General features: G+C 35.5%; 2 protein-coding genes across 5 annotated transcripts in view; one reads left to right on the top strand and one right to left on the bottom strand.

Moving 5' to 3' along the window:
• The window catches only part of LOC110827019 (uncharacterized), a 44,570-nt gene that overhangs the window by 10,605 nt on the left and 18,614 nt on the right, over nucleotides 1-15,351 (bottom strand). Inside the window, exon 1 of one of the 4 annotated variants that reach the window (XM_022058237.2) lies at nucleotides 861-1,078. The exons of the other annotated variants lie outside the window; for them this stretch is intronic. The gene's annotated coding sequence lies outside the window, so the exon portion shown is untranslated. Of the gene's footprint in view, nucleotides 1-860; nucleotides 1,079-15,351 lie in introns of those variants that run through there. 4 annotated transcript variants of the gene reach the window in all.
• LOC110827022 (uncharacterized) lies at nucleotides 5,470-14,151 on the top strand. Its single transcript, XM_022058239.2, has 6 exons — nucleotides 5,470-5,787; nucleotides 6,615-6,741; nucleotides 6,945-8,046; nucleotides 9,325-9,635; nucleotides 10,384-10,572; nucleotides 12,903-14,151. The coding sequence occupies exons 1-6, from the start codon at nucleotides 5,674-5,676 to the stop codon at nucleotides 13,058-13,060; spliced, it is 2,001 nt and encodes a 666-aa protein (XP_021913931.2). The 5' UTR covers nucleotides 5,470-5,673; the 3' UTR covers nucleotides 13,061-14,151.

Raw genomic sequence — 15,351 nt, forward strand, 5'->3', positions numbered from 1 at the left:
GAAACCCCAAGGACAAAAAATAAATGTGAACAGGAACAACAATCTTATACCCCAGACTACAGAGTCCTTGCAATATTTTTAAAAATCCAATACAGAAACTTCCTGAAGCCTATGTCGTACGGCACGATAAAGTCCACCAACCAAGCACAGTGTACTGGGAAATAAACCTTCTGACTCATGACCCTATGTCAGTACATAAAAATACAATAGTTATCTTATCATTAACGTAATATATTACAATTAGACAAGTTCCCACTGCTTATAACTGTTCTTCCATTAAAATATTTTTGTTCAAAAAACAAAAAACCACGTGTTTACATCTAATTTCCCAGTGATCCACACAACATGCAGTAACTATTAAATAAAAGATTTTCTAATAATAGATTAAGAATGTAAAGCATGCAGAACCTTTACACTGCATTTATCTTATAATATACAAAAATAATTTTAAAAATCTGTAAATTATAACTTCCACGTGTCCTCTACGTCTTTCCACAGATACGTGACTTGTAATCACATTTTCAGTTGTATCAAACGGATGTGTTAGAAGACGAGATTTTAAATTTTCGACGGTGAAAACTAACTTACATTATTCTTCCAAAATGCTGGTAACCACCTACAAGATTTTTCAGGGGACACTTCTCAGAAGGCAAGACTCGAGATTTTAAGAGATGAGTCCATGGTCATACTTACCTTGCAAAGAGATCTATTTTACAAATGGCACATTGGGATTTACACTAATGGTACGTCTAAAGAATATTGCCATCTTTCTACACTTGAAATATAAACCACTACATGATAAATAAAGTTGCACGTTTTACTTCACACACAACAAATGTCTAAATAAATTTCGAAAATACCTCAAGTTCCTTTACTTTCTTCGATTTGTTTGTAGTATTTTCAGTTTATAATAAACTGAACACGTACCAAAAAAAAAAACCCGCAAGAATTTGTTGTTATAAGTCGAAAAGTATGACATCAAATCAGCATCCAGAACAGTGTGTTCTGAACACATCAACTAAACAAGAGATTTACAAACGAATAAACTGTATTCTATCTTGCTGTACACAATCTGAAATCTCAATATCCACAAAACACCAACAACAAATACCACTTTCCGCGTGATAACTACGAATGTGTTGCTTGATGTTGGTATTACCGATACAGATACCAATACCGAAAAATGAAAATTCCCACACAAATGTAAAATCTCTCTTTTGTAAACATGTATTGTAGAATGACGATCGTTGACAATGAACTATCGGTAATTGGATTTGATGTCCTGATGATATTGACAAAGAGCTTATTTCCTAAGTTTTCATCGTAAACGAAAGCTGTATTCTGCGTAAGAGAAAAATAACGTCCATGAATAAAAATTCCTGCCTTTGGATCCATTACACGTCTCTTTACGACAGAGAAACTTCGCTTTATAATGCCCCATAACAAAATGAAATTTCTTCCAGACTTCGGATTGTGTCAGTGTTTCTCAGGGTCAGATTATAAAATAAGATGATTTGTTTATTTGTTTAAATCTTGTAAGTCTAATCACAATAAGATTCCTATTAAATATTAAAATATTACCATAATTAACATTTAAATATTTAAAATATATTAAATTATATTCTCTATCGAAATGTTCGATTTACATTAGAACATTTCGAACATTTCAATAGAGAATATAATTTAATATATTTTAAATATTTAAATGTTAATTATGGTAATATTTTAATATTTAATAGGAATCTTATTGTGATTAGACTGACAAGATTTAAACAAATATATATTTATCACAATATGACGCAACTTTATCATCTCAAAAATAAGATAAGTTATTTAAAAATATATATATATATATATATATACTGTATCTTTAATTTTCCATGATAATCTTTCAAGTTCATCGAGTAGACAGTAAAAATTAAGATATATTAGAAAAAGACGTCAGACTGTAGCCAATTTTAAAATGAACAGCAGTACTGATCTAACATGGACTACATGAAGTTTCTTAAACGAGTGAATGACAAAATTTGAAATTCTAATGGCGGTAAAAATATTGTGCGCTGTTATGGACTGCGATGCCAACATTTCGTATAAACTAGCTAACCACCTACAAGACTACCAACGTTTCGAAGATCGTACCGCCTCCATTTTCAACATTACAATCAACCCTGAAAATGGAGGCGATGAAACATTGGTAACCACGTATATAACACGGCGTCACTATGAACAATACTACAATCGACAGATATTTGAAATTCAATAACTGATAAAACTTCTAAAGGCACTGGGCAATCAGTTATAACCTACATCTAGATATCAAATCTAAAACTTCTTGACGATGGTGAAGAGTCAATTGAATAAAAATTTTCTTGGATATTATCCATCGTCTAGTAAATATAAAACGTAAAACGACGTTTCGGAGATGGGACTCTTATCTCCGTCTTCAGGTTCCTACACAGTTGGGCCCACTAGATAGAGCTAATCCCTATCTCCGAAACGTCGTTTTACGTTTTATATTTACTAGACGATGGATAATATCCAAGAAAATTTTTATTCAATTTTACATCTAGATAGATATAAGACTAGAGAGGCGTAAAATTTTCCTGGCGTTTTTAATTATCTCAAACTGTGAAATGAAATATGTGTTAGCCTTTATTATGGCTGTTAAGAACCTTGTTCATGTGACACAGCATATATCTCCGGAAGGTTTTGTGTACTGTCTTACCGCAGAAGCATAATCAGTATTACGTAATACGGTAAAATGAACGAGTCTATTTACTTCTGTGAGATAAATCTAGTGGCAAGAATTTAAATTTTAGAAGACTTCATTGCAGATATGTCCTTGAAATATTTCGACATTGTTTTATTTCAAACTAACAGCGTCCCGGCAATATGATTACGGTTAAATATATCTAGTGGTTACATTTATTATTTTTATTGTCCCGAGGTGTAACAAAGGCTTGATCATTCGGTATGTACACCACAGGAAAAAGTTCTAAATTCAGCCATCTTCAAACCCACCGTCGTAAAAACCTCAAATCCTACAAAGATGTAATAAGTTGTTGACGGGTTTGGCTGGTGAAGTAATGTTATGTTTTTATAATAAATTCCATAAGATAATATAATTGCGTCATATTGTGAATCAAATATTAAAATATTTATTCGGTTTTGGTCCGTCTAATCACAATTATATTTAAAATTTACAAATAAGATAATTAAAATATCATTTTGTGTTCCACATCGAATAATCGATTTACATTTGGAACATTTTTACAACATGTTTCGGTTTCATCGAACCATCTTCAGGTGTAAAATTATATCAACAAACTTAAGTTTGTTGACATAATTTTAATTTTAATTATTTATTTAATTTTAATTTTAATTATAGTTGTAAAAAAAATGTTCCAAATGTAAATCGATTATTCGATGTGGAACATAAAATGATATTTTAATTATCTTATTTGTAAATTTTAAATATAATTGTGATTAGACGGACCAAAACCAAATAATTAATAAATTCCATGTTCAGATCACATGAAATAGCTCCAAAAGATCATAAGTATGAAAGGTGTATATAATAACTGCTTTAATCTGAGACCCGACAAATGTCTCATCACAGACGAAGACCCTGAAAGGAACAAATCTAAACAGAGTAAAAAATGGTTACCATTGGAGATCATTTATACCGAAGGCAAAGGTCATCAAGAACTGTACAGTTCACGCAATGTAAGAAACTTACATAGTATATTTGTAGCTTGTCGTAATCTATCTGTATATTTGAACAATCTCATTTGTATAGATTCTAGAAAACAAACCACAAATATAAGTACACAGGGCTTACGTTAAAGTGACTTTTATTATGCAGCTAGCAGAGTGCGTGAAATATTACTGAAGGAGAATTCGACAAATGCTTATAATTATTATCAATCTTTATTGCCTGAAAGATTATCATAGACCTGATTATTTTGTACGTATCTTTAAATATCATACAAAAATTACAGTCCCTAAACCTAACAACATTTGTAATTACGTTATAATCTACAGCAATTAGTTTTAAAAATATTCGTCTGGGTTTTATCCATTACTTTCGTATAAATATAAAAAAGCCAAACCCAATCTTCCAAAGCAGGTTAGTTGCACAATGCATTTGTTGATATCTGAAGTGTATTACGCAGAGGAAGCGATTAATATTCATGGGACAGTTTCATTTTAATATTAATACGTTTGAATGAGAATTTATATCACATTTTTTAAAGGGTGACTCTTAACAGACATAAAAAAAATTATTATTATTACAAATGCGTGTTATACTTTCTTATGATAAAAACAGACTTTCTTTTCAATATTAACGAGACCCGAGGATAATTGTCCTTGACAGGTCAGACGTCCATTTCTTGGCTCAGACTATTTTGTTTTTCAGGGGAATTTTAGTTGAAGTAATTCAACTCTTACAGAACAAAGTAAAATCGAATTTTTGAAACCGAATAAAACTAAGAAGACATGTACAACATATAGAAATCCACCTTAAAGCGATCACTGTAGGAATTATAGAAACATTTGTGACAGACGATCATAGTTCACATTAATTATGAATTAAGACCTTTGTATGAGTAGAAATAAATGTCTCAGACGTGAACTTCAGACTCCCATTTGACTTTTTAGTTTTAATGGTGAAAATAATGAATTTTTATGACTAACAAAAAATAAGCTATAATCTTTAGTTATAATTGAGCGGATTTTTTTAGATAATAAATATTTCGTCGTTATTCTTTACAGTGTATTGTCAATGTTAAAGATACAATATTTTTTTTCCCTTATATCAAGGTGAATTGGATTAACCTATTTGTTCGTTACACGAGGTGAAAGGATATTTTTTCAGACAGGCGATTTATAATTTGTACTTGACATAATTAAGATGATTATAAAATAAAGATGCTATACATGGAATATGTAGCACGCACGGAGGAGATTAGCAATGAACAAAACATGTCAGTCAGTTCTTAATTTAAAAACGAGGATAATATTAAAATGGGTCACATTGAAATAACGTAACTTATGATGGTACTAACTGCTGTCAACTGGATCCAGATACAATCCAGTAACAAGTTTTCACATATCCAAATAATTATATTATTAACCGAGTAATTATAAAAGTTTTCAAAACGATTTTAACCGAGGAGTTAATCAAATATTTTTTTTAAATAACTTCTGCGCACTTCCAAATAATCTGTCCTTGATCGTGGTAATAAAATGCTGAATCATAAAACTAAAATTTGACCGAATTTAAGATGATAAGAACTCCACAGAATAATACGAGTATTTTCACGTTACATAACCGCTCCAAACCAACTTTGTTTCAGACAGACGATGTACTCGTAAAGCATTCTCATAAAGAATGTACATTTTTATCCTACATCTGAAATATGATACATTCAAGATAAGGGAGTAAACATTAGCTGTAGGTTGAGAAATAAATTATTCTTTACGTCAGTTGTACTGTCTAAATGAGGACACCCAGTTTTATTTTAGTGTCAGACACAAACATACATGTCTAGTAGTGAATACGAAAGTGTAAAGTGCTCTAATGTTAATAAGTTTCAAACACCAAAGCTAAAGTCCTATAGTTTCGAGACATCTAATTCCTAATAACAACGATCATCAATATTTATCAAAATGGGACGTCAGAGCATCGTTAAAGAAGACACTAATTACAATGTAATCAGTGAAATTGAAGCTCCAGAGGGTGGTTGGGGGTGGATAGCTGCTTTCGGGGTGTCAGTAATGTTTGTAAGTAATTTTATAACTCTTTGTTATTTACAATATAATTCATATTAATTTTGTTAGTGTTTACTGAATATTAATTATAAATTACAGCGTTAATTTGGTTTACATATAAACGTATTTAATTTTAAGAATGGCCAGCAATGTCACGTGGTCATCTTGAGAGTTCTGACGTCACTCGTGACGTAGCATATCAACACGTTCTGTTGAATAGGTCATTTTTTTCTCCGTATAAAAATTCGGTTTGGCCGGGATATACTAAAACGTATTGAAGCGTGTAATTCTGAGTTGTAAAACTACGGTCTGCACTTTCGTCTTATATATATATAAAGACTACAAATTAATTCCCCACTGATTCTTACGCTGTCCATTTAAGTCTGCTCGTTACAGTGTGGGATATTTACCCTAAACTTAAAATATGCTATAAAAATTTCTTAATTTTAGAACAGCTTAGCGTGAAGGTATTTATAGTGAATTGGGAAGGATCAGGAAGAAATCGACCGTGGCCTATTTCAATATAAACTATATGACCTCAACCAGAGGGACTGGAGAAAACCGTGAAATATTTTGTCACGATTACCCGATTTCGACAAGACCACCGCTTTATAATAAAATGAAAGTGTAAGGATTATAAGCTGGCTGATCAACACAGAGGATGATGGAATTCAGTTTCTAAGTGTGGACAATGTATTAGACGACGGATAGTCACTGAAGACTGACATTTTCATATCGTTAGACGATAAAAGCCTATGACTAATCGGTATTACGATAGTGCATTGGTGGCAGAAGGTGAATTATCGATGTGTAATAAGTATCATGTTGTTTATTTACAGACTGTTGTAATCGCACCATTTTCGGTATTCGGATTATTATTTGAGGATCTCCTTGAGTCTCTTGGACAGGGAACACAGGCAGTAACACTGATCTCAAATCTGACTTCTAGCTGCAGCTTCCTATTGGGTATTTATTTATTTATTTATTACGAATAAATAAGATGTGGACGGAAGTGGCAGTGACCTAACTTTACAAACTATTACGCCATTTACCTGCACAGACTTACATAATTAATTTAAAAAATATTGTAGTAGTAAAATTTCTAAGATTAAAATAAGTATAAAATAAATATTTATTGCATATTTAAAGTAATGTGTATTTATTTCTAGGTGTGGTCGTTAATTATGTCTTAACGAAGTACTCATGTCGACAAGTTGGAGTTGTTGGGTCTATTATATACTTTATAGGCAGTTTCATGTGCGCATTTGTCAACTCTATGTTCCTACTTGCCTTTGCATATGGAGTCCTACAAGGCATTGGTTTGGGATTAATGGTACCGGCAGTGTTCACTAGTTTTAATCATTACTTTGTTCGTAGACGAACATTCGCTATGGGTATAACACAAGTAATTACAGGGGTAGGATGCATGGTTATACCCATAATCCTACAGAGACTAATAGAAGAATACGGTACTAGGGGAACTCAAGCCATTATTTCAGCCATGGGTCTTAATTCATTGCTTTCTGCCATCGTTCAACAACCTGTAGAGAAGCACATGAAACGTAAGAAACGAATCAGAATACAAAAACAAGAATTTGATTCCGAAAAACACGGCAATATCAAAAGAGAATCTTGTGACCTTGAAATGAGGATTGTCAACAGAAAATCAGATTGTGTGAAAGAAACACAAATATCTGAGATCACTGAAGGATTCTGTCATAATGGCTTCCCAGAACGAGACAAAAATATCTCATATGAAAGTAATAACAGTGCGATTTTGACTAGAGAGACAAACGCATCAGACGCAGATGTGATAAATATTCGTACCAAATCAGATTCCCGACAAGAATCTGAGACAAATGGTAACCAAAATGATCCTCTTGGCGATCACACTGAAAATACCAAAGCAAATATTTTAACAGAACACTTTAACGAAGTTCTCGCTAGAAGCAGCGAAGTAAACAAACAGTCCCAAATCATCACGGTCGATTATGCCAGAAACCAAACAGAATTTGACAAATATGACGCCCAGGAAGACGATTCCGTGGAGCGACGTTTGCTAAATGATGAATATTTAAAAATACATTATATTACGAAACGCACGTCCGCAGATTTGGGCTCAACTACAACAGGAAACCCTGTGTCCATCAGTGATTCTAGGGCCACAGTCACTAGTCTGAGGAGCTGGACCAGCAGCTGTGAGAGGAGACGACGTACAAACGACGACCTATCATCGTTAAAGACATCGGAAACCCGAGGGACACACAATGTGTGAGTACGTCTTACCACATGGATAAATAATAAACATTCGTTTATCTGTGTAATGGAACAAAACAGCATTTTCGGGTCAAGTGTTGGCGGGCTGAAACGATATCGTAAGTCTAAGGTCACTGTTGCTCAACTAACTAGACGGCTCACGGAAGCCAAAGGTTCATCACCGAACTAACCAAAGCCCTCCACCGGACCCTGTCCCTGGGCCAACAAAATCCAGTCTCCTTCAACTCCTATCTCCCATAGATCCCGCCTGAGATTATCCTCCCATCTACGTCTAGGTCTCCCCAGCGGTCTCTTCCCCTCAGGCTTCCCAAATAGTGGACCCAACCAACCAGATGGCTTACGGAACCCGAAGGTTCATCACCGAATTAACCAAAGCCCTCCACCGGACTCTGCCCTGGGCCAACAAAATCCAGTCTCCTTCAACTCCTATCTCCCATAGATCCCGCCTGAGATTATCCTCCCATCTACGTCTAGGTCTCCCCAGAGGTCTCTTCCCCTCAGGCTTCCCAAATAGTGGACCCAACCAACTAGATGATTTAGGGAACCCGAAGGTTCATCACCGAATTAACCAAAGCCCTCCACCGGACCCTGTCCTGGGCCAACAAAATCCAGTCTCCTTCAACTCCTATCTCCCATAGATCCCGCCTGAGATTATCCTCCCATCTACGTCTAGGTCTCCCCAGCGGTCTCTTACCCTCAGGTAACAATGTTCCAAAAATGAGACAATGTGTTTGCGTAACAATATACCCATAAGGTCTTCGTTCAAGAACACTAAATAATCTCTATAGGCTTTGTTTTCCAGCTCAATGTTGGTTGGTTGGTGATGGGTTTTTTTAATTACTATTTGCATCGAATTAAATCTTTATTACATTTTTTTAATTAAACAAAGACAAGTAATGATATTAATTTTCATGTGCTATATTGTTAGACTCATAATTAAAACGTGTTTTTAAGTAAAAGTTTAGAGTTCCCCATCATTATTAGTGGATAATTTACTATTATATTAGTTTCTCTTATCTCGTGATAGTTGCGTTCCTTGATAAAACCGCGTAATGAAAACCGTCGGTTCAATTGAAATTAAGAGGTTAGGGATATGAGGAACTCTTTCATAACTGTGTTTATGTTTTAAATTAATTTGCTCAAATTCATTTGTTTCTCGATTAAATTATACCCAACATGCACCAGCGTTATGAAAACAATTTTCTCTTATCAATGGAGAAATTATTGTATTAATGATTATTATTTATAGAACGTAATACGTTTCTCCGACAGATTTTCAAGAACCTGGGCAAGTGTAGTCGATCTCCTTGACCTGCGTCTCCTTCTTGATCCTGTCTACGTCAACATCGCCTTAGGCTGTTCTATGTCCTTCTTCGCCGATGTAACCTACAGCACAGTGTTTCCATTGGCAATCCTCAAGATGGGTTATTCCAGGGCTGACACTGCCTTATGCATCTCCATAATCGCAATTACAGATATATTTGGGAGACTCTGTGTAGCATTAATTGGAGCTCTTTGTCCAAAGATTACCAGCAGAGCTCTAGTCTTCGCAGGGGCAGTTTCATCCGTCATCGGCAGAATAAGTATATCGATACAAATAAATATTACTGTTACAAAATATATTAGAAATAAAATAAAATCACCCCACACACACATTCCTTATCGAGCACTTCAATAATATTAAATTATCATAAATCTTCTTTGAAAAATTTCCCGTCCTGCATTGTCAGGCGAGTAAAATCTGATCGTGGAGACTCTGGTAGCAAGAAATGAACGCGAGGCTACGGTGGGGTCTGGCGGCGACTGCTTTAAATTGGAGTATCGAATCATGCAATTAGTTTTGTGTTGCTACGCCATTAAGATATTTCCACTTTTAATTTATAAATACATTTTATAAATTTCGATGTGCATTCATAATACTGTTATAAATTATATTATTGTTTAACACAAAAAAAGTTTAATTTCTAACAACTTTGACGCGTCATACTAAAACTTTCAACATGAAACTAAACAAAATAAAAACACGTATCACGTAATCACAACAAATTTACGATGCAAGTTTTTCATAAATATCAACAGTTGATATTCCAAGCATCTATTAAATGAAGACATTCCTAAACAAGCTAAGATTAACTTCGTTTTACAAAAAAAAAATTTTTACCAACTTCTTACAGATACAAATAATATACCACTGGCATTACAATTAACAATGATCACTCCACGATATACGCCAATCAGCAAATTAAAAGTCTTAATCGTCACGTTTTAAAATAGCATTGATCTGGATCATATACGATGAATTGATTCAGATAGAAACTGCTCTGTTTTCAGTATTCGTCTTCTTTGATGATTTCTCTTCAATGGCGATACTAATCGGATACCTTGGGTTTACCAGAAGCTTCATCCACGTACCAATGCCCCTAGTGTTTGCGGAGTACAACATCCACCGCTTCCCTGCTGCGTATGGTCTAAGTGCAGTGATAACTGGGATAATCTGCCTATCAGCGGGACCTCTTGTAGGTACGTACAAGTCCACCGTCAGTTACTGACATCCATTATCCTTTACCCCAGTAATTTTCGTCGTAATTAAGATAACATGAATAAAAATTTACTTGGATATTATCCATCGTCTAGTAATAAAACGTAAAAGAAAACGTAAAACGACGTTTCGGAGATGGGGCTCTATCTCCGAATAGGGATTAGCTCTATCTAGTGGGCCCAACTGAGTAGGAACCTGAAGACGGAGATAGAGCCCCATCTCCGAAACGTCGTTTTTTTTTTACGTTTTATTACTAGACGATGGATAATATCCAAGTAAATTTTTATTCAATTGACTCTTCACCATCGTCAAGAAGTTTTAGATTTGATAAGATAACATGGCTGTAACGCGAACTGTTGTTACTCTTATATAATAAGAACAGACAATTTGGAAGATAGTTGTCTTCTGGATTGTCTGGTAGAAGTTTTCCGACGTTTCAGAGGTGCTTACTGCCTCTATCATCGATAAAAGTCCGCCATACTACACGGAGCAACAAGGCAGAAGACAAGACATCGTCATATTCGTCATTGTCAGAATCTAGAATCTCAATTACAGACATTTCCTCATTTGACAGTTGACTGTACAGAACAGGAGACTCTAAATAGTAACTTCTTAGCTTCATATCTTGAAGGAATGTTAATAAAAAAACATGGAAACTTCACGGATTATGCCAACTTGCGTTATAAAATTGCGCTTTCAAGGTTATCCAGGACATAATAATAAATGACATTGGATAGGAACATAAAATGCTACATAATTTTCAGAAGCCTGTAATATGAGTGCTCCAACCAGACACCTCAGGTTGTATTCTGCGACAAAGCTGATGGTAGACATTAAATATATTTACGATCCGTGAGTCAAATGCATAAGTTCTTAAGTTAAACTTTCATTTCTTGGCCATTATTAAAAAATGTTTACATAAAAGAAGGAATGAGATGGGCTGGGCATGTAGCGCGCATGGATGGGACAAGAGGTGTGCACCGGGTATTGGTTGGGAAACCTGAAGGGAAGAGACCGCTGGGGAGACCTAGACGTAGATGGGAGGATAATGTCAAGCGGGATCTATGGGAGATAGGAGTTGAAGGAGACTGGATTCTGTTGGCCCAGGACAGGGTCCGGTGGAGGGCTTTGGTTAATTCGGTGATGAACCTTCGGGTTCCCTAAGCCATCTAGTTGGTTGGGTCCACTATTTGGGAAGCCTGAGGGGAAGAGACCACTGGGGAGACCTAGACGTAGATGGGAGGATAATCTCAGGCGGGATCTATGGGAGATAGGAGTTGAAGGAGACTGGATTTTGTTGGCCCAGGGCAGAGTCCGGTGGAGGGCTTTGGTTAATTCGGTGATGAACCTTCGGGTTTCATAAGCCATCTGGTTGGTTGGGTCCACTATTTGGGAAGCCTGAGGGGAAGAGATCTCTGGGGAGACCTAGACGTAGATGGGAGGATAATCTCAGGCGGGATCTATGGGAGATAGGAGTTGAAGGAGACTGGATTTTGTTGGCCCAGGGCAGAGTCCGGTGGAGGGCTTTGGTTAATTCGGTGATGAACCTTCGGGTTTCATAAGCCATCTGGTTGGTTGGGTCCACTATTTGGGAAGCCTGAGGGGAAGAGACCTCTGGGGAGACCTAGACGTAGATGGGAGGATAATCTCAGGCGGGATCTATGGGAGATAGGAGTTGAAGGAGACTGGATTTTGTTGGCCCAGGACAGGGACCGGTGGAGGGCTTTGGTTAATTCGGTGATGAACATTCGGGTTCGGTAAGCCATCTGGTTAGTTAGTTATGTACGAAGGAAGAATCAAAAAGAAGGTAAACAGACACAGAACAAAGATAGAAAGAAACACGGAAAATACGAAACGATGAAGGAACACACACGAAGATTCTTACAATACACCTTCTGTTTTATTTCATATCTTATTCCGTTTTATTGTTAGTTTAATTTGACTATATAAGTTCGTAACTGCCTAAGTCCTTCACAAATTACAACAGAGCTCAACATCTTTAAGTCTTAAATTCGAAGTTTGTCTAAATAACATTTAAGAATCCAGTCCGTACCGCAAAGAAAACAACATTTGAAGATAGCTGTCTTCTGGATTGTAGCGCCGTGTAGTCTGGTAGATAAGTCATCGACCTGACGATGGAGGCAGCAAGGACCTCTGTAACGTCGGTAAACTTTTACCATACTACACGACGCTATAACCCAGAAGACAGCCATCTTCAGACTCACCGCCGTGAATACCTCAAATCCTACAAAACTTTTCACCATTAATTAGATGCTGTGTTCATGTTTCCTTTTCCTTTTCTTCATTTCAGGATGGGTTCGAGATGCAACGAACAGCTACGCCATTTGCATCAACACACTTAACATTTTACAAATTGTTCTTTGTATATGTCCTTGGACTCTGGAGTTTATTATCTCACGTATTCGACGCCCATCAAAAACAAAAGAAAGTTCACAGCTACAGATGTAGTTCAGTTCTCGAAATAGGCATACAAACTCAGTGTGGTATTCATCATTAAACACATAATACGTTCCTTCCTACCTGAACAGTCCATATTTCAAATCTCATGTCAGAGTTACTGCATTTTCTCATGGCTTTCCTCACTTCAACCAGAAAACTTGTGTAACAATATCTCAATATAGGCCAGGGCAGCCAACTTCTGCATTATTTCCCATTTATTACATACATTCGTCTTTCAATGTAATTATATATAAACAATAACGTGTACCATTACATTCGATATGTCCACCATTTACGTCGATGAAAACCCACAAAGATGTATGTCAGACCAAAATAATGACGCCAATTATCTGTGGCATGATTTCAATTTTTGCAGCAGAGAGCAGCTTGTCCACACGAATGACTGGGGTTCATTTCGCATGGCGTGTTTTCATTGTTTCTGCATCTCTCGATTATTATCGAAAGTCTATCGACCACGATCTCGATGTTATTCTCACACATGCTTCTACTCAGTGCTGCCATCTGTCATAACTGTGACAAAACACGATACGTAAACTGGGTACAGACACTCACATAACGTCCTTTTTTTAAAAGGAATTAATATTCGCGCAGCTAAAATTAATGGGAATTTTATTTCGATTTACAAATTTTTTTACTTTACGTACAGTTTTAATCACATAGTTCCTGCTACTTTTTTTTCATGAATAACTTCATGTGTTCTGTTCCGATTCAGACTTCATTTTGAAATAATTTATTCTTTACATATTTTATAGGACTCATTAATATCACGTATGACACAGAAAAACGCAGATAAGTCTATATACCTATTCAGAATTCGAATTTCCAACTCAAATCTTCGAAGTGGTAAATAATGGACGCACATTAGGCCGTAACATAGATTTTATACTAAATAATAAAATATATTAAATATTCTGGCTGGTTCCAGACTCCCAGAAAAATATCTGTTTTCCCCAGATATTTTAGAATAATGAACAATCATAAAATTAGAACAGAATTACTTTTTATAATAGTTCTTACCTATTTAACCCTTTCAATCACTATTAAAGTATTGAATTAAACGTTTACAATGTACAAGAGTAGCTACTATTAGTTTTATTTTTATTATTTAGTGTTCTGTCTGACGACAGGTCCATATGAACAGGATCCTTCCATCCTTTTCTCGGACTGGGACCTGTTCATATACGTTCTTGGCAGATGATCCAGAAGTGGTTTGCCATTGCCTTCTTCTGTGTGTGAATGGAGTAATTGTTGGGATGCCACGGAGGGAAACTCCGTGTTGCCTAGACCACGGCCTTGCCCAACACAAGTTATAAATTCTGTCTGACATCGCGTGATCTAACCTTACATTCGAATTTAAGGCATTAATTATAAAGTTAACAGATCTTAATTTGTAGACAGAAATGTAACTCAGCAACAGCTTCTGATATATTTGACTTGTAGTAGTAAAACCTAAGCAGAAATCCTTGGAATAACTTGTAACAAATTTCTGCCCCAAGACTAGCAGTCATTGTGAGCAGTTAGCCATGACATAAAAGTATACAGACCCCAGAAAGGCACAGACGGTATTAAACCAGGTTTATTACGTAGCAAATAGCTAGACACGCGAAGGATAATAATGTTGGTTTACAAAGGTCGAATAGTAGATTTTTCTCGATCAAATTATAGACGTTATAAAGCGTCAAATGACAGAAGCTTATGTAAGGTGAATAGGTAAGGCCTTACGTTTGGTTTACAGTGTAAACAGGGATTATTTCCTTCAACAGTGTTAGAGAGTCGATTTTTTTAATGCTAATATTATTACATATTTCGCCTGGATGGGTTTAGGAAATCCACGAAAATTCCAGTCAAGAAAGACAGTGGTCTGGCCGGGATTCGAATAAGGAACGTCCCAAACAGAAATGTACCGTTCACCTAACCTTCTACATCACAAAATGTTTCCATAGCAAGTAAATATATTTTATATATTTTATGTTTTGTTTGTATAATTGATATATTCTACTTTCCATGCTTATTTATATATATATATATATATATATATATATAAAGTTAATTGTTATTTTAAAAAAAAAAATACAGTACATCTTAAGAATATGGAAGATAGGACAATTAAAAATGTATTTATGAACTTCGTTGTTTCATTTAACTCCATATTTATAACTCGTATTGTTCATGAAGGTAGGTTACATTCTGCCATACATACTATTTCGTTGAACTGGTCTTTGCAGTGTTACCAACAAAAATGTTTAGCGTGATACTGCGTTCGACATGTTCCAATATCC

The sequence above is a fragment of the Zootermopsis nevadensis genome, unplaced genomic scaffold (genome assembly GCF_977971745.1).
Source record: "Zootermopsis nevadensis isolate Lab colony 2312 unplaced genomic scaffold, Znev_1.0 Znev_ptg000031l, whole genome shotgun sequence".
NCBI lineage: Eukaryota > Metazoa > Arthropoda > Insecta > Blattodea > Termopsidae > Zootermopsis > Zootermopsis nevadensis.